The sequence below is a fragment of the Accipiter gentilis genome, chromosome 24 (assembly GCF_929443795.1).
Source record: "Accipiter gentilis chromosome 24, bAccGen1.1, whole genome shotgun sequence".
In the NCBI taxonomy this organism is placed as follows: domain Eukaryota; kingdom Metazoa; phylum Chordata; class Aves; order Accipitriformes; family Accipitridae; genus Astur; species Astur gentilis.
The window spans coordinates 2,888,733-2,909,312 of record NC_064903.1 but is presented as its reverse complement, the minus strand read 5'-3'; the positions used below and the strand labels follow the sequence as shown (position 1 = coordinate 2,909,312).

Genomic DNA, 20,580 nt, shown 5'->3' with positions numbered 1-20,580 from the left:
GCCAGCATAGTCAGTGGAACCGTGGGACAATTCATCACCTCTTACTGTGAACACCTAAAATGGGTCAGGAGAACTTCTCCCTAGAAGCATCTCACTGCAAAAAGAGGTAGCCTGAAGTCTCCAGCTCAGCTAGTGGAGATGTAAGCTGCAAACAAGTTGGGGGACATGTCTCAGATGCTTCCCCCCCGCTCCTTTTCCTAAGATCTTCCAATAAAATGCAATGCCTAGAGCATTTCAATCACACCTGCTCATGAAGAGCAAGTACTTCAAAGCACTACTGTTATAAACACCTAACTCTAATGGTGGTGGATCACCATCATTATCATAATTAACATGTATTCTCCTTCATCTCCCTTTCCAACCCAGTTACCTGAAGTGGAAGTTCTTTGCAACAGCCTGGTCATTTCGTCCACCTTGCTCCTCCCAAACAACTTTAAACTAAATGCACTTGACTAGCAACTGGGTGCTGCAGTGTCTACAATCAAGACCAGTTTGCATCCAGTTTCACTACAATATAGTTCTTCTAAATCCAAGCTTACTACGAGGGGGTTCCTTCTAGTACAACAACAAAACCCAGCTCTGCAATATTATTGTACATTGAGAGGAGCATGAAAAGCAACATTTTAATAAACACAGGAATTTTCTTGGTCTGAGGGACAGCCCAGCTAGTGTATGTTTTCCATATTTCCATTTGGGAAGCCCAGGGCAGAGTATGAATACAAAAGCATGGACACAAAAGCTGTGAATCAAGTCCAACGTGTCTGACGCATAGTAAGGACAAGTACATCAAGCCCGAAGTGCTTTGGGCACAGACCTTTTGCAAGTACATGAATCAAGTATACAGTATAACACAAGGGCAGTGGCCTGACTGCATGTACATGGTCACCATCGGCCTTGGATTTTCAGATGTACATCATCCAGTCAGAACTATCGCTCCAAATGGTCTGCTACATAAACAGCTAAATTTGTTTTCCCTGAACTAGGCAAAATTTCCAGTAGAAAAAAAATTTACAGCTAGAGGAAACTCAGTTCTATAGTAGCTCTGAAGTAGTGGGGTTCTTAACTTATGCACAAGATTGGTTGTTATATTTCTTTATTAGTATTCAACATCTCTACTGCACACTAGGGAGCAAAGGCTTCTGAACGAAATGGCATTTGTTCTGCTCAGTCTCACACTCCAAATTCCTATACAAAGCACCGATTTGTCACTCAGACTTCTGCTGTGCAAATGCCATAACAAGAACTAAACCATTTCAAATCTAATCGGCTTCTGCCATCTGAAGTTCTCCACTTTCTAGATTGGTCTTCAGAGGCAAAACAAGATAGTATTAAGAAGCCCTACAGATTATTATTTAGGTCCAGAATATAAGATAAGCAGCTGGAGTTCAACCCTGCATTGGAGTTTATTAGCCTTAAATTAACTGTGCTCTAAAACGGGTCTTGGTGTCATCCTATCTCATGTATCCAAATGCTCAGATAGGGCCATCTGTGTTCAGAATCACCATTGTTATTAAGAGCAAGTTAACACCTACCTGGAATAGGACCGGGTGGTGGCAGACCTACAGAAATAAACAAGCAAGCAAAACAAGTGAGGACAACAGGTAAAGCATGTCATCTCTGTACCTCAAGCTAAACCTGAAAGCACACCTGTGAATAAATTTCACATATTTGCACAAACAGACCAGCAGAAAAACTGGTGCTATTAAGCAGTAACTACCCTACAAACTATATAATTTTCCCAAATGATGATCTCTTTACCTTTATTGTATTATAATTTTAAATGTTGCTGCTCTCTTACACTGGAGAATTCCTTTTTCCAAGTGTCAACACGTGAACAATTGATCTGGACTTCAGAACAACTGAAGGAGCTGGAGAGGAGAACCTGCTGCAGATGCCAGTGTGCCCTTTTGCTTGTTTGTTGTTGGTTGTTTTTTTTAAAAAACTTTAAAGAACATTTTAAAAAAACTGTCAATCATAACTGCATGGTGAAATCAGACACCCTAGTCCACAACCAAAAGAATGAGCGATCAATTTATCTTGATTTTGCCAATCATTTTAACGAAAGGCAGTAGGAAAAGCTACCATGGTCCACCAGCGAGTACTGCAGTAATAATCCTCCTCAGATTAAAAACCTTGACTATATTTTTTATTCCGTAACTTCTGCATCTGGAGCCAGTGCAAAATATAGGAGTTATTGCATGACATGCTACTGGTGACTTCTCAGAGTCTGGCTGCTGCCTACAGGACCAGGGAAAGCCCACAGTGTGGCCTTCGCATCAACCTCAATGCACTATTCGAGCCCAAAGCAACAGGGGCACAGACACAACTCATGTTGGATCAGAAGATGCACAGACTTAGTAGGAAGTGAAGACAGAAAAGCATGTCTTAGGCCATGGCCAGTATGTCTGTAAACTTGCACTGGAAAGGGTCAACATTAAAAAGACCCTATGCCACCTGGGAAAGGCCGCATGAGTGTGCGTATCCCATGCATATTTGGCCTTTTCAGTTGCAAAGTTCTTTGTTCTCTCCACAAGTATTGCCCTATTTTGCCTCGTGCCCAGAAAAGATTACTACTGGCCTTCATGTTGCAGATGCATTAAGAAACCTTGTGGAAACTGAGTTATTACAGGCACGGAAGAGACAAGACTGTTCTGTAACATGGTGCTCAAGACAACGAAGTAGAAAAAAATTAGAAATTTTACCTCTGCTGTCTCAATAGGTTTCAGGACTCAGTCTGTAACTGCAGGGGCAAAGGGCATACCCGCAGACACAGGACTTATCTTGACAGCGTCTCCTCAAGTGCCAAGTGCTCTTAGCACAATACAAACCCATCTGGTTATTGGTAAGAGCACACAAACCTGCCAATGCTGAGGACCGACCACACCCAACAGGCTAGAAACCCATGGTAATGATCTCATTTATATTATTATTTATATTTTGGTTTCAAAATGAAGCATTGCTCTAATGTCTGCACTGGACACTAGAGTCTTCTAGGAGCAGCAAGAATCATCCTGCAGTGGCAATCAGTATAATAAAATGCACAGAAACAAACACAGAAAGATACGTATCTTGTTATTCCAAGGCATAAACCAACCAAGAACTGACCTGGATTAGGAGGAAAGTTGTTTGTTAGAGCTGCTGTTGCAGAATTGCCAGTTCGAGAATCACCCTTGAAACATTTGGAATTGGTCATAGCCAGACAGGATCCTGAGCTAAATGGCCTGCTGATCTGACACAGGATAGTGATTCCTGTGTTCTTAGCTTCCTCCACAGATAAACAGTAACCCATTTCTTTACGTTTATCAATAAAGCAAATGGATGGGTAGTACCCAAAGGCTCTCTCACAGAAACAAAGCCTAGAGTTTTTTTCAAGGAACAGCTGCCATTTTTCAAGTATTCAAGGGCTAGTGTTAAATAGGCCAACAGAGACACTGAACAAAGACTGGCCAGGTCTAAGGACCTGTTACCCGATTGCTCAACTGTCCCATAGCATTTACCGATTAAACCTTTGATTTGCTCCATGCCTGGGACGCCCTAACTCACAGCTTCCAACTGCCATATATCGCTGTATGAACACGTACCTGGAGGATGCAGGGGAGGTGGAACAGAAGTAACTGGTGGAGGAGGGTGGAGGAAGTGTGGCGGAGGTGGCCCAGCAAGCGGGGGAGGCGGTGGGCCTGCTGGTGGTGCAAACGGCTGCTGCTGAGGTGGCTGTTGGGGCTGTGATGGCTGCTGGGGCTGCTGTGGGGGTTGTGGCTTACTTCCGTGGTCTCCAAGGACCTTAGAAGGCAGAGGAATGAGAAGAAAGCATTTTAATCTCTTTGCTCCTGCAGCTAGGACTTCACTGTGCTGGCATAAAGGGAGCATATCACCAAAGTAGGAAGCACTGCAACACCTGGAGAGACCAGGCTATGCTATACCCAGGGGATAGCGTCTTTCGGAGAGGAAGGAAGGTTGATCAAAGAAATCAATATGCTTAGCAAGATATCTTCTCTTATGCAAAACAGCATCAAGACTAGATTCTAGCTGTATATGCAACTGTGCAAGACAGCTGACATTTCAGTGTTATGAACACCTTTTGTTCATGGGAACTGCCACTGGTACAGGCTTCAGATTAAAAGCTGTCATATTTGAGGGCAACACAGTAGTGCTTCCTTATTTTATTTAACCCAATTTATCTTTCCCAAGGGCAGCAAGAGGCCAAATTCTGCTCTAGATTGTGCCCACGTAAGTCAAAGGAAGACTGGATTCAAATCTGTCTGACAAAAGCTGGTCACATACCCACTATGGCTGAAGGAATGATCAATACGCAGAGATACCAGAATGACCTGGAAATACAGGTATCAATGCCTGCAAGTGGGAGGAACAACAACCATTTCTCAGCAAACTCTTTCTCTTTGGCAAACTCTTTTTTGGGCCATTGTTGGCAAAATTTGGAAAATTCACCGCTACAAAAATAAACAGACCACAAAACCACGTGTAAAAACAAAACCAGGAACTGTGTCTAGGCAGGGGAAAGGTTCCATATTTGGGTTTTTTTTGATGAATTAGGAGTGGTTGGTAGGAGGAATGTGGTGAAAAGTAGAGCTCTCAGCAGATGGTCCTCAAACCCTACACATAGCACCTTCCTACCTAGAAGCTAACCAGAACATTATGGTCATACACTGGACATGCAAGATCAGAATTGAGTCCAGTTTCAAACGCCAGGCTTTTATTTCCTGTAAGGAACAAGATCCAGTAACACAGTCTGGATTTGAAGTTTCCACACTCACTGAGTCTGAAGTGTGGGCTGCATCTAATGACACTTAGACTAAATATTACTTCAAAGCAAAAAGAAACACAAGGCCCCAGTAGAAGTTCTCCACCGCAGAACTGGAGATTCCAACCCGACAGTAGAGGGGGAGGGAATAATCCACGTGAGAGCCTCCCAGGTACGCACCCCAAGGAATACTTTGCAAGAGCTGACGAGAAAAGGAGCTTGAGCCTTACCATTCAGATGGGAAGGCTAGTCTTTTAAGGACAATCCCTAGCTCCTAGCAAGATAAAGCTTTTAACACAGAAGTTAACTCAACCTTCAAGAAGGGAACGATACATGCATATACCTTGATAGGGTTGATACACTACCTACTGCTTTGCAGCTAGAAACTGTGACATGGGAGGTCAGGAATGCACAGACAGCTGCTCAGGGTTCACTAGAAGTGCAATAAAATCAGAAATTTGTCAAGATGGTGCAAAACATTTACCTGAATTGGGTTTTCCTCAGAGGCATGCTTATCACGACGTCTTCCTTCTACTCTCCTAATTGTGCCTGCCTGGCCACCGATCACATCAATTGTTCCACCCAGCTTCCTGGTACAAAGCAGATGCATCTTTTTAGGCTCAAAGACATTAGGAGGAGCAGTTTCCCGCACTATTAGACAGACTTCTCTAGTACATTCTTTTTGACCAGGGAAAAGTCTCTAGAGGCAGCACTCAAGTTGGACAAGAGGTGGATAAGAAGTCCTTTTTCACTTTTGAGCAATTTGAGCTCTGCTGGCAGGGGTGAATTAGGTCTCTCTGAACATCTGGAAACATGATCCAAAGAATCACCACATAAGGCTGTAATAACATGGATTACAGGCTCTGGTTCACAGCTGAAATCCTTTACTCACTCTCCAGATTTGAATAATCATTCCCAGATCAGGCTCAGAGAAAGTGGAGAATATTTATCAGGAGAAGCCTTTAATGTTATCAGCCCAAATTTTTCCTACTTTCTGTCCTATATTCCAAGTGTTGCTGATACCACTGAAGTTATTTACAAATCAGATTCTCAGACACTTTCTAGCCCACCTCCTTGGAGTCTACTCTGTTTCTATTAAAGTCAAAAGTTTTGCTATTGCCTTCAATGAAATCAAGGCTGGATCCTTGAAAAAAAAAAAAATTAACGTAGCCAAGAAACAGTGCTGTCTATGCACCAGTTTAAATCAGTCACAGAATCTACAGTTTCCCATGTTCTTTTATCTCCATACCCAGGTCACTCTTAGGGGAAGAACATTTTTATAGTAGCTTGTTTTAAGGTCATCACAAGTAAAGATTTGTGAGAGAGAGAAGCACCCACAACTGACGTTTAAGAATTCCCTCATCCTATATTCATGCAACAATTGATTTGTGTAAGTATAGCCTTAGACATGTTTTCCTGCAGTTAGGACAGAAAAACATCAGCACTTTTTCAAGTTAGACTGCAGAAATTTCTATCTCAGTAGGAAATTTAGACAAAGTGGATATAAAAATGCTGGCTAGTTGTCGAGATAAAGTTTTCTCACTGAAATCTTTGTTTAACAAAAAAACTCCAAACCCAACAACTCATTGCTAAGCCCGTGGTTTTGCTGCTGCTGCAGTATATGAAGATACTCACTCTGGTCCTGACCAAAAGCTCTGCTGCAGGAACAGAATCTCGTGTGTCAATACTTTCAAAACCACACTTCAAGTTAAAATGGACAAAAGTACCGTATAGTTACAATAGCATCAGCTTATTTTGCAGTGGTGTAAATTCTTGAAAGTCTCAGGAGACAGGAATAACAGCTGGAAAAAAATCTGACTGACCTGATGGCACTATGAAGGGGGACAGAAATGCCACCAAGTGCAAACAGACTAAGTAGAGCTTTAGAGCTTATACTTGAAGCATATAGTTGGTTCTCTCTCAGACAAAGTAGAAAGTTGGAATGCAAGACTGATTTCTGCAAGCCAGGTGTGCAAAAGATACGTGAATAAAGCAATAGAAACACCCAGATCCCAAAGCTCTGGCTCTTCTGGTTTCACATAGCTTTGTTTTTCTGAAGCTTTTGATAAAAACCCATCAACCTCATAAGGTCAAAGTGGTTTTCCCAGCAGAAGCTGCCAATCAAAATGACTCAATTGTTTTGCTTTATCCAACTTTGTGGATCCTCTCTCTCATTGGAAAAAACTAATTAGCATGCATCAAGCAGCATAGCATACAGATTCAGAAACCAATAGCTCCTCTTATCAGCTGCCAAACATGTAATCCACTTCCACTTAAGGAAGCAAAGATTAAGATCGTGGGAGTAAGAATAAGCCAAGTAAGCACAAGCAGCCAGCAATGTAAGCCCTCAAAGCTGAGGTATTTGCCTTTTTTTTTTCTACTCCCAGAGATGTGTCCCTTCAGCTGGGATATAGGTTTCCCTCTCTGTGCAGTACTATACTGAGGATGTCACCAAGGAGAGCTAAATGGGTAGGTAGGGATTGCACAACCCTCAGGAGAGCACTGCTGAACAGAATAGTTAACGAGTCACCACAGCAGCTTCCCATAAAGTTCAAAAGCTTCTGTTTCAGGCTTGAGGAGATTCAGATACGGCCCAGGTGGATCCCAGCCACCCCCATGCAGAACACGGTGCACCCAGGTTTTACATCTGCATCATCCCTTACCTGTTAGGAGGAGGCCCAGCCTTCATGCGCCCTCCCACCAGAGCCAAGAAGTCTGTTTTGAATTCTGTTTTGATGATGTTGTTTTCCACTTCTTTTTCAGCATTTCCTGTTCTTCCTTGCTGAACCTATGGAAGGCAATATATAACACACAGGTTTAATGCCCTTACTTGCAACTGAATGTAGCATCAGAGATTAACCCTCAGCAAAGAATTTTCCGTTGAGGAACAATCACAGGGCTCTTGCATACAAGAAAACCTATTCTTCAGTCAAGGCGGCAGACATTTCTGTAAACTGGTTGGCTATTCCAGCCTCAGCCTGCTGTCCACTGTCCCCATTAGAAGTCCCCAAGTTTAATAATCTCATATCTTTTTTCATGTAGTCCTTAAGTCAAAACTGGAAATAGTAATACCTACTGTACTGACTCTTTGGCTGAAGTTCTGATTAACACCGGTTGGCCCCCTGATGGACTTCTGCAAAAGCTGATGGCTAAAGCAGCCTCCAAGCACAAAAGGCAGCCACACAACAGCAACAGTCAACAGCAACACGCAAAACAGCCATGGATGCCCAGCTCCCCTCTCTACACCTCTCACATCCACAGGATCTTCCAACCAGACACCCCTATAGCTGGGTACCCCCAAAGTCAACTGGAAATTCACTCAAGTCTAGCTAGTGTAGTGGTCCAAACCTGCCAGGCAGCTGAAACTGTTCGTTCAATAAAGATTTTTAGCAAAGAGATTTAATCATTAAAGATATATTTTTGTATTTCTCATCACTGAAAGGAACATAGAACAGTTAAATATTAAGGTATCTTCTGCTCTTACACGCTCATCTCTGTGATTATAAAAACAGCTTTATTGTAGCCATATCCAGGAGTAACGTCACCTACTGTGATCTTATTTTCAGTGCTGATGGGAGGAGCAGGATCCAGTCCAAGCTGAAGCCGTCGCTGCTTTTCACAATAAGCTTTCCATGTTTCTTCATTGAATCCGTAATTAAAGTAATCAGAAAGATCAGCACCTGACAAAGGGAGCAGAAGTTCACACAGGGATTCTAGCAGACTTGCATTCTCTAATTGTCCTTTAACTACTTAAATTAAGAGTTAAGAAAACAAAAATCTTCTAGAGAGCACAGCTTAATCTCAATTTCATTCTGTCAGAAAGCCACTGAGTGCCACAGAGGAGATGGCTGCATCTTTCGGTGGGAGGGGGACTACAGCCTGAACAGCAGTGGGACCATTTGGGACATAAAATACAGCACATATGCAGGCTATTAAAATAGATGCTTGCAACCACTTATTCACCAACCAGATTTTTTCAGACTGGTTTCTTGCAATTGTCCAAATGAGCCAAGTGCTGGGGACAGCACAGGAATGACTGTTCCAGCTACAACCACAAAAATGGGATGGTACCACAGAACCTTTTTCTTGGCAGAACTAAACCAACACGTTCTGCTCCTGACCATCATTGCCTTTGCTGTTTTGAGAATAGATTCCAGGACGTACCCAGTTTGTGAAGCAGGGCTAAAGTGGAAGTTTTTTATTGATATGTCTCAGACTACACAAGTAATTACAGTTCAGTCACGATCCTAACTATAGCCTTCCAAGATTGTTACCTTACTTAACAGTCTTCTGTGAAATGTGCCAATTCAGCACGAGCACTGCTGAATAACAGAGGTGGCCACAAACTGCTTGCCAAGAAAACGTAGATGCAGAGGGACAGAGCTGCAACTAACTCTGTAAGGCATACCTCACAACAGGAAGCATTACAAAGCATCTCCTAGCCCTGCTGAGGTGTCCCTCAAACATCCCCCTCGCAAAGGTATTCCTAGACAGACCAATTCTTAAACAAGGAGCTGATATGTAACAGCTAAGCAAAACACTGTGACCATGCTGAGCTTGGACCTACATAGCGAGGTCTAAGTTTATCTTCTAGGTAGGCAGCTCTTCCTGTTGTACCACCCAAATATGCAAATTGCAGCAACACAGACTCAGCAACATGACATTTGCCAATCTATTTTATCAGCCTATATTTCAGCCCTCTATCAGTTCTTCCACACCATATTTCTTCTTCCTCTCCCTCACTCAAAGAGATACCAACTTGCTGAACAATTAACTGTAAAGGATATGAACCTGAAAGGCTGTTGAGTAACAAGCTGCTTGCCATCTAAAATAAATTTACAAGCCATACACCTCTGCGGACATCTTTCCTCTATTTATACTTCAACACCGTTTTACAGCTAGCTGGCTTCATTCTAGTCCAGGGATGTCAGGATGACCACAGCGATTTCTATGCTTCATCTCTGAACTTCACTTCACTGTTTTCCTTCTAACTTATTTTCTTCCCAAACTCTCTCACTTCACAAACAATGGAAAATCCCCTGCAGAAGAAAGGCTACATTTTCTGTTATGTCTGTACTAGCTACTGTTCATCACAGAGTGCTTTAGTGCTGGTTTGATACCATGACACGTCCGTGTAGTTATCAGCACTGTTATGTACTCTGATGCCCTTCATTTCAGGTGGACAAGAGATCCCAAAACCACACCACAGACCACCTTATAAAAGCACTACTTAGCATAGCAGTATTGCTGGAAGATAAATAAAGTACAGGGGCTGGTAGGGAGAATTATTTCTGAGGAGAGGCAAATGGATTTTTTGCTTCAGTTAACATTTCATCATAGCATATTTTGTGAGAGTAGCACAACAAAAATTTGGATCTCTTTGGTTCCTTCGTTTACTTTTGTATCAAATTCAGATGAAACACAGAAGTTTATTCGCAGCATCCTACAGCTGCCATGCAAAAATGGCTTCTGAGTAGAAATCTCCCTAATACTAATCAGGAAGACAAAAAAGACCACGTACATATTAAAACCTGCTATGCAAGTACTATTTGTCAGGACACAGTCTAGATAATACTGTCCAGAAGAAATAAGTGGGAGACTGCTCACTCACAGTTACGCACCTAGGGGCAGAATCTAGCAAAGAATTAGGCAATGCAGCTTTTCTAAAAGAAAAATCCTAGCCTTTCTTGTAAGAGTAGCCAGTGTTTTCCGTCCTTTTATTCAACTGTTTGCAGCCGGAGATTTCAACACAAAAAGATGGCTTTCCTATCATGACATGCACTCAAGTGCACCATCGTTGCCCTCTGCAAGTGGTACTTTCCTGCAGAAGTGTGGACATACCCAGGACCCAAATGAGGAAGGTGCATGGGGATGACTCTGAGCTTGGCCACGGTGAGACAGAATAAGCAAGCTGCTGCACATGAAGAGGAGACCCCACATTGTCAACAACCAAATCTTGATCCTACTCAGTTGACTTAAAGGCCAAACATTATTGTATTGATATCACTGCAATATTTTCTGGAACTAGGGAATTAATAAAATAGAACGTTAAAGAAAAGGAGTTGTTCCCTTTAGGGAAATGAAATTAATAGAGTAAATGCAACCCAATTTTAGGTAGAAGCATGGCTTGATCAATTGTTAAATGTCACTGGTTGTCTAGACAAGCATTAGAGGCTGAGCAATAAGCATTGTTCTGACTTTCCTGTTGCCTGGCAGCAATAAATTGACAGAAATTACATGTGAAATTAAAGAGAGTGAACTAAAACTGCAGAAAATATTTACCACAAGAAACTGTGAGGCCCCACCTGGTTTCCTCCACGGTTTGTCTTCAAATGAATCTAAATCCACTTCTATAACAGGCAATCCATTTATATTCCCTGCAGCATCCAAGTCAATACCTTTGGGCTGCAACTTGGCTTTGGAGAGAAAGAAACCGTTACTACTTTTAATGCAATGCCTTTAATCCACTAATTTGCTGAGCAAATTATTCCAGTCAAAAATAAAGCACTACTGTGAATTCATTGCTGGCTTTATAGCACGTAGGTAACCACAATCAACTTCTTCATAAAAATTACTTCAGTCACTCTACAAATAAATAGCCAGGGTATACAGCACTTGCAGTTAACAGCAGAGAAGCAAATTCAACCCAGATTGGTACTACAGACAGAGTAAATTATTAGAGCATGCATGAAATTTACCCCAAATGAAAAAAAATTATTTTTCTCCCCAGGCAAAATAGTAATTTTTCCCTCCCAAGATACACACATTTTCTCATAACACAAGACCTTTTCCGGATCAGTCTTAAGTGGACCGTGTACTAACTGGAGTCAGCAAAAATCTGTTACATACAGCATCTTCAAGGGGAATTTGTTCTTATTTTCCCAATCAGAAGATAAGTCATTTGCATAAAGAAATTAATGGAAGGAAGTATATGAAGCCCATGAAAGGACAGTCTCACACATGAGGAAGAACAGAATCCAAGTCTCAATACAAAGTATAAACTAAACTGAATGGTGGGGAAAATTTCATCTGCAGAAATATGCATGGCTTATACTCATGGCTAGAGTTTGTTTCTTTTAGTATCTTACACTGCAAGTAGGTCAGTGTACTGACCACAGAGTTTAAGTTCTTCTCCAGGCAATTTAGAAAGTTTGGCCCCAGTGCAACAATATAGTTTAGAAATATTCTCGGTTTTTTACTATGAAAGTAATAATCAATGTATATTTTTTTCTAGTTTAAACAGAATTATAATCAACTTGTTCAGTGATGGGTAATCAAATCATTCCATAGCACCCTGGACCCCAGACTGTCCCAGGAGTGCTTATCTTTAGGAAATACACTTACTAATCCCAGTTTAAATAAGATGCACTAATTTTATATCTTTCCAAACAGAGACCAAGACTCGCAGCTGCTCCAGCTGTCAGTGCCAGATAAGTGAAATACTGCAAAAGGTGAAGGATAAAAATAACAGCAATACCTGAAGCAGATGCTCCATAGCCTCTACCCGTTTTTAAGTTTAGATTCATAGGAGTTCCCCTATATGGAAAAGAATCACTACATTGGTATTTGAACAAATTACTTAGTGAGGATTTTCATGCAAAATATATTCAAGCCCTGACACCCTTCAGAAGATGCTTACTTCACTTGGGTTTATTCATGCCTCTCTACGATTTTTAGTACTAAGTTTCAACACCTCAAAAGTGAGGTTCATCTGCCACGTAAGTTTCTCTAACCCTACAGAAACCCAGCAAACAAACTTACTGACCAACAACAGAATATAAGAGGATTGTCTTGAATATGAAGGGAAAGGTTATTTCAAAGAGTGGTAGTTATCATTCTGCCCAGGAACGTACTCAGTATTTAAATGGAACTGAACAACATGGAAAGCAGAGCTGCACATAGATCACAGAATGAGGAAAGGTGAAAGCAGCAGATTTTGAAAAGGATAGCAGCTCACTAGATTTTGCAGACAACGGATGGAGCATTGCTATTCAGAGTAATCCATCAGACTGAAACCACGTCTAAAACAAGAGAAGGAAATGATCCATAAAGTGGAAAAATTGGAATATGCTGCAACGCACAGGCAAGTCATTTCCTTAAGAGGAAGGCTGCTAGCAGCAAGCAAAAATGCTGTCTTATTATTTTTATTCAATGCAAATTAGGTAGAATTTTGAGTCAGTGACATAATTTCCTGGTTTGCAAATCCAGCCTCACCATTTCTGAATCATGAAAAATCAGACAGCTGAAAATTAGTAAATTCACAGGTTATGCAAATTCTTATCAATACAGATTTTGGTTCTTGAAGTTTTCACAGATGAGGAGTTAAATGTAACTTCACACCTTTGATTTTGCCCAATGAAGCACAGTAATTATTGGATTAATTTTTCCAGCAGCAGATCCATGAATTATTGCTCCAATTTTATAGATGGATTCTCCAACAAGCAACAGCAGGACAGAGCTGCCCATCAGTTTCTAATCCCATTTCGGTGTTCTATCCATTACTCCCATGTCTCCCAGAAGAGAGATCAGCTCTCATCCCCATTTTCAATCCCTATCAATATGCCAGAGCTACCTCAGATCAAAAAAAAATCAACGCCATAATCAGCAACACATACATGTATGATGGTGCTCCTGTTTTAATGTTGCCAATAGTAACTTTCACGTCATCGTCATCACTGTCACTATCACTGTCATCTTCATCATCTTCACCACTTGGAAGGGCCTACAATAAAACAACAATATTTTATTGTGCAACAATAAAAGCACACAGGAGCTCATTAATACATAAAACTGACAAATTCCCTGGGACAGTAAGCTAAATCTTACAAAGCTTGTATGATGAAGGACTATTAGAAAGAATGATTCTGGTATAAAGACATAACTTTCTACTGCACTCCAAGGCTATACAAAGTTGTCTCTGGAGGCAAAAAACCACGGAAGTAACAAGCCTTCAGCACAAATGGACAGGTGCCTACAAAGAAACTGCTAGGTCCTTTGAAGAAGTGACCCTGACAATCAGGATAAAATTTCCAAAGGTGGGGAAGGTTTAGCTCAGTTCTAAGAATTTCATCACATCCCACAGTTCCTCTTCCCTACTCTCTCTGAAAGAGCTAGGGCTTTTCTGACACACCTCCTTCACAGGTCCATGATGAAAGTATACAATCACAAATAAAAAACACCAAAATACATTCACCAGGCTTCACCCAAGAACCTTGAAGCAAATATTCTCTCACCACAACTTTTGTGGTAGGAAGCTGCTGAGGAGCTTGGCTTGGCTTATTTAGCACAATCAGTCCCCAAGTCACTTAACTTTACATAACTGCCAATTTGACTCCAGTGTAGCACCACTGCTGGGGCACAAAAGCAAAGGAAGTCTTCCAGGTATCCAGCAGTGCAGTTTTGCAAGACACATAAGCTGAATTAACACCTTACCACCTCAAAAAAGTATGAGGAAGGTGTTCCTACCCTTCTCTCCTTCTCTACAGCACTCATGTTTGTCAGAACTCTACATGAGCCCTCTTGACATACCACAGTGCCAGAAAATAAAGCCATCAAAAAGACGAGAGGAAGAGGGGGTGGAGAAGCAAGCCTCTTCCTACTCTTTCAGCACTGAGCCATGAGATTACATTCTAAGAGGTCTGAGCCTGAATCAAAACTGATTCCCAGCACTTTGGGCTTTCTATCCCAGTGTTTCCCATATTTTACTGACCCTCAAGAAGTCATACTAAACATTGAGCTAGAGGTAACACCACGTTCTGCTTTTCCTGCCAGACTGCAGCATCAGAGGCCCTCATGTGCCTCTTCAGTGGGCATAAGCAATAGAATCATAGAATAATTTAGGTTGGAAAAGACCTTCAAGATCATCGAGTCCAACCATCATCCATGCCCACTAAACCATGTTATGGAATACCCCATCTACATGCTTTTTGAATACTTCCAGGGATGGTGACTCAACCACTTCCCTCCTGGGCAGCCTATTCCAATACTTAGATCAGGGTTCGCTACCTGCTACACAAGGTAGGCTGAGAAGAGAAGCCTGTTGCTGTAGTTAGCATTGGGAATTGACTGTCAGTACAGTCCTACAGTACAAATGTAACATGTTAGGTAGTACCAGCATCTTTACGCTTACATCTTTTTATCCATGAGTACCTAGAAGCACAAAAATAACTATGTCTACCATTTGCAGTGGAACACTTACATGTTGCGACATCTCTCGGTCTTCGTTGCTGACAGGCCGGTTCTCCTGAGGAGCATCTTGCAAAGGATGAGAAGATTCTGTGTGTCTAGTAAATGTGACAGATAAAAGAAAGTGGACAAGCCCAATCTAGAGGTTCACCTATAAACATTTCTAAAGCATTTGTCCAGGTGACTTTCATATAATGGCTTTATTCATATAGTGTGTTTATTCTGCTGGCAGTTAACTCAACTATACGACAAAAAATTAATCACCCTTGCTTGGCTTTGCTTTTGTTGGAAAGAATCAGTTTGGTGCTTTCAAAGAGTGCCTGACAGACAGCATGGCTGCCTAGCCAAAGCCACTCAACAGCTAATATATAAGCGACAGCCATAAGAGCTTTCAGCTTTGGTTCGGCAGAATCACAACTGATAGGAATAAGACCATAATAAGCAAAACTTCACCTTGTCCTTAAAGATGCTAATAATTATACATATATTTAGTAAGCATCTATCCCATAGAAATTAAGGAAGAAGTGATTTCAGCGTTTCTACAAATAGCTTACATATTAATGAGTAGTTAAAGTTCAAAGAAGAAAGGACAGATAATTATCCATCCAATCTTCTCATTCATTGCAAATTAGTTCTAATGCAACAGTGGTCAGGTTCAGATTTATCTCCAATTAAAGAGTTTGTACAAATCGTAACGTTGTTTATTGCATTAGCCCAGCAAGGAAGTCAAATTGGTATACATGTGCTAGAGAAGAATATGCTAAGTGTTACAAAACTAAAATACAAAGAGAGATAATTTTTTCTCTAATGTCATAGGTAAAACCTAGTAGAACTTCAAAATAATTCCGGCTTTTCGAAAGAGACAATTAGAATAGCCCAGGTCCAGGAAACCCAATTCTCCATCAGTACTTGGAAATGTTGCTACTAATTTAAAATGCCATGTCAGATAATAAACATACACAAGATTATCTTCAAAAAGAAACATATGTAACACCTAACAGAATCCAAACACTGGTCAGATTAAAGCCATTTCAGAGGTGGCAGGAAAGGAAACACCAAACAAGTAAGCCAGAAGATCACACTAATGCAACTCAGAAAGCAGTTACTGAGCATAAAAAAAAAAGAACAAACGAACAAGAACAATTTGAGCAGTTCCTGAAGCTCCCATATTAGAAAAGCCCCATATACAAAGAAATTCAACAATCAAGCCAAGATCAAAAAGAAGGGATGAAGGTTCAGCAGCTAACCAAGGAAGCACAGGTCCCATTTTTGCCAAGTTCCTGAGGTGACAGCTGAAGACACTTTAAGTTATAAAAAGTAGCCAAGATGTCTAAGGGAAAATCAGCTTCTAAAAGTATTTCAAAGTTGCAGACATAGGCTATTACATAAGGACCAAAAGACGTACCACTGGAGAAAATCTCACAGATGGCTCCATAACCTTTTGCATTTTGTTTGCCAAATCCAAGCAACTTGTAACATTGACCTCAACCCCAGAATTTTCTTAAGAGTCCAAGATGACTGGATTAAGGAAGAGTGACAAGTATTACCTTCAGCTTCAAGTCACATGAAGTATCCGTGGGTGTGCATTAAAATTTATGAATCGGAGTTCAAATAAACATTTGCTAAGTAACAGTCTTTCCCTAACCTGTTTGCTTCCCAGGAATGAACAATCTGACAGGTCCACAGCCATCATCTGCATGCAAAAAAATGTCGCAGCTATTTAATTTCCCCAGAATGTCACCGTAACTCTGTTCATTGTGGGCATAACAGCATCCTGCACAGACTGCTGGTATTTAAAACATCCTTTCGGCTAAGGAATGTTAATGGATACTGCATCCCTCACTACCCTGATTTCTGCTTCATGGGTAGAGAAAAATACTCCAGACAAGCCAGCAATGTATCCCTGGAGCTGCAGCCATCAACAACATAGCAAACAAAGAGTCATTTTTCTTAAAACACCCCACAGCTCATCGTTTAGGAAGATTCTCATTGAGCAACAAAGAAAAGGAAAAAAAAAACCCAACCAAAGATGGGGGGGAGAGCTAGCATGACCACTAATACTTTTCCTTCATGCACCTTGCGGTTATTGGAGACGGTTGGTGGAAAATTCAGATTTTTAATCCTGTTTGCAAAGTAAAATTACATTCAGAGGAAAATAGCAAGGAACAACAGATTTATGCAAGTTAACAGTAAATGTCTGTCTAAACTAAAAGTTGTTCCTTCTCACAAAGCACATTTGATGTTTTTGGGTAACAATTTACCAAGTCTGCCTAAAACTTGTTTTTGAACAAGTTTTCATATTCCCTAAGCACAGGATACTTACTACAGGAGTAGGACAGCATCTGTAACAATCTCAGAAATTCCAGATGCTGAATTCACAATGACCTTAAAGGACAATAAATATTAAACTGAACTTTTGAAGGTGCTGAGCACACGGAAGTCCAGTGAAGATCAAGTCTTCTGAAAACTGTGTTACATTTGAAAATGGCAAACAGGTAATATTTCTGCCAAGAGAAAACTCTGCTGGTGCAATACACACTGCTACAAATATAGTGAGGGGAGTTACTATCAAGGACAGACAACACTTTCCATACATGGAAAGCAAAACTGATCACTGAGTTGTCCCCAATGCTTTTATCTGAAAGTCTTACCCAAACCACATAATTCACAGATCTCATATAATTTGTTGATTTGATCATGTCAAGATTTTAACCTACACTCAAAGTTTTTAGCTCTTCCAGGACAGGCCACAGTTTTACCAATCCTGGGCCAGCACAAAGACCAAACCTCTAGGCGCCTTTTTTCCCCCAAGAATTAAACCGGAAAACAGATCTGATTTAATACTAATCAGGGAGGGGGAAAAAAGGGGTTAAAAGTTAGTTTTAAGTCAAATCAGTTGACTGATCCAGTTCACCTGCTGAATCCATAAATGCTGTGCCAGCCCAAGCCTGGCAGCTGAGGATGACCCCACAGGATGGGAAAAGGATAGGCTGCTGCTTCTAGCAACAGCATTGGTCTGAAGCATTCCTGAAGCTATGCTTAACATGGGTTGATCTTCTTTGCAGCATATATTGTTATAACAAATAAATAGTCTCTGGACTTACCCAGAAATTGGTCCATCTTCTTGCTTACCAGTGGTGTCATCTGCAAAAACCAGTAATAATAAAATTATTCAAGTGAAAGGAAAAACAAGCGCTAAATTTAAGCACAAAATGCGTCACAGCTACAGAAATACCTAGTAGTGCCAAGGCACTATAACCCCAATGTTCTCTTTTCAACAAAGATCAACTAGAAATGGAGCAACTAAGAAAAAAACCAAACCCACCAAACCACCAAACAAAACCTATCTGCAGAAGTGAAGTCTCACACCACCGACGCACACCAAAATTCAAAATACGTATCCAAAGTCTCGGAGCAGAAGGAGTAAAGGCAAACATCACATAAGGAACTGAAGTCAGCTGTGAAGGTCTTTATATAGACTTTCAACATGCCAGGGAAGAAGAAACATAGAAGTATTCAGCTGGAAAGTCTACGCGGAGAACAAAGACGTTTAAATAAAGTCCTACACTTTTTCCTAGACACACGCACACCAGCCCCCTGTCAGCCCGGGGGTTCACCTGCATCGCTCAGGTTAGTACGATCTGGATGACTAGGAAACTGAAATCCTACCAAAGCATCACGTTAACCTCTTCGCGTCGCGGTGTTATCGGTAAAAGGCCAATAACCCGCCTACCTAGCCCCTCCCCCCCCCCCCCCCCCCCCCCCAAAAAAGAAATAAAAAACCCAAGCAGCCGCCCTGGGGGACCTGCCCGGCCCCGTCCCTAGCGCATCCCGCCGGGATCCGGGCAGCGCCGGCGGGTGACACGGCCCGGTCCCCGCACACCGGGGGCTGGCGAGGACAGCCCCCCCCCCCCCCCCCCGTTCCCCCCCTCAGCCCGGGGGCGGCCCGTAAGGCGGGGTCGGGGGAGAGATGCCGTGGGGGCGGCCGGCTCCTTTCCCTCACCTCACAGACCCCCCCCCTCTCCCACCCCCCACCTCCCCCCCAAACCACCGCCGGCCCGGGGGCGAGGCCTGGCAGCGCGGCCGGCGGTACCTACCCCCGTAGAGCCAGTGTTCCTCGTCCTCCTCCGCCTCCAGCGGAGCCGCGCCCGGCACGGCGCCAGCCGCCGGCGGCTCCAGCTCGGTGGCCATGGCCGCCGCCCCGCGGGGCTGAGGGGAGCGGGGCGCCCCGAGCTGCCCGCCCTCCCCCGCGGCCGCAGCAGGAGGAGGAGGAGGAGGAGGGAGAAGCGGAGGCGGCCGCCGGGGCCCCGCTAGGCTCCCGCCGGGCCCTGAGGCGAGGCGCGCATCCGCCGCGGTCGGCGCTGGGCGGGGAAGGTCCGCAGCCGCCGGGCCGCGCCGAGGACGCCTCGCTAACGCGCCGCCATTGCTCTTTCTTTGGCTCCCGCGGGCGGGGAGGTGGGCGGGGGGCGGGTGGGGGGGTGGAAGGGAGGCGCGGAGGAGGGCAAGACCCCCCGGCGTGGGCGCGGAGGCCGCCGCCGGGCCTTAGCGCCGCCCGCTCCGCCGCTACAAAAAGGAGCCGGGCCCCGAGAGACCCGCCGCGGCGGCGGACGAGAGCGGCGGGGAACGCATGCGCGGCGCCCAAGCGCATGCGCCATGGGGAGCGGCGGCGCTGCCTGAGGCGGGCGGGAAGGGCGGGAGCGGCTTCCCTCAGGCCGCGCTGGGCGGGAAGAGCCGCGCGCTGTCCCGCAGCCCCGGCGGGCAGGGCAGGGCGGAGAGGAGCGGGGGGGGAGGGGTGGGGTTGCCCGGATAGCTGCCCTGCAGCCACAGCAGACGCTTGTCAGCTGGACGAGCGGGTTTCCATCTCCCCAGCAAAGAGTCGAGCCTTGTCCCGGTAGCCCACCGGCACGTGAACGGCGACAGCTTTCCCTGTCACGATCGACCCAATCTTTTGCATCGCAAATCTCGCCGACAGGAGCTGGTGCGGTGCTTCGCAGCCAGAGCCCGTACAGGTCTCGACCCACACCACGGGCTGGGTTTAACAACCCGCTTCCCAAGCAGAGCCACGCACCTGCCTTTTGCACCGTGGATGTCACCTTTAGACTGTTCTAGAACACCAAAATTTTCTTCAGTCTTTTACGAGGCTGGTAAGACTGAGACTCCAGAGAGGTTCAGCTGCTGAAATCGGCTCAACACAGAGAGCGGAAGAGCACAAACAGTCATCGCGGCTCCTGTGGCTGAGGCTCACTCGTGGGCCTCCTGCGAGGAGCTCCCCGCAGGGCTCGAGGAGCCCAGCACCCTTTCCAGCGAGGTTTCTGGAAGCGACCGGAGGCAAGTAACACTGCTATTTGTGTTCGCCTCACAAGTCCTAACAGCTGTACTGCCAACACAGCAGTATCCACAAAACAGCTGGTGACACTATGAAAGAGTTCGGTACTTTTGGGGTGGGATTTACACGACCCATTTCTGGCTTTGCACCTCGTAAGTGAATTTCACGTTTTACTCCCTGAAGGTGCAGTGCCTGATGCTTATTCTTCTGCCAGTTCAAAGCCATCTGGTAGCTTCTGCTTTAGAGTAGCTGTACCAGTTAGTATCACTCATTCTGAGTTTCAAGGCTCTTAATTCCATCAGTACTACAT

The 20,580-nt window shown here is 43.6% G+C and overlaps 1 protein-coding gene across 1 annotated transcript in view; it reads right to left on the bottom strand.

Moving 5' to 3' along the window:
- The window catches only part of LOC126050137 (pre-mRNA 3'-end-processing factor FIP1-like), a 30,295-nt gene extending 10,703 nt beyond the window's left edge, over positions 1–19,592 (bottom strand). The window contains 15 exon segments of the mRNA XM_049827630.1: positions 1,533–1,559; positions 3,582–3,780; positions 5,244–5,349; positions 7,423–7,547; positions 8,309–8,439; positions 11,065–11,175; positions 12,237–12,295; positions 13,375–13,481; positions 14,958–15,042; positions 18,049–18,088; positions 19,042–19,226; positions 19,228–19,424; positions 19,426–19,515; positions 19,517–19,555; positions 19,557–19,592. Of these exon segments, the coding sequence (XP_049683587.1) occupies positions 1,533–1,559; positions 3,582–3,780; positions 5,244–5,349; positions 7,423–7,547; positions 8,309–8,439; positions 11,065–11,175; positions 12,237–12,295; positions 13,375–13,481; positions 14,958–15,042; positions 18,049–18,088; positions 19,042–19,226; positions 19,228–19,424; positions 19,426–19,515; positions 19,517–19,555; positions 19,557–19,592 (1,537 nt within the window).
- Positions 19,593–20,580: the final 988 nt, after the last annotated feature.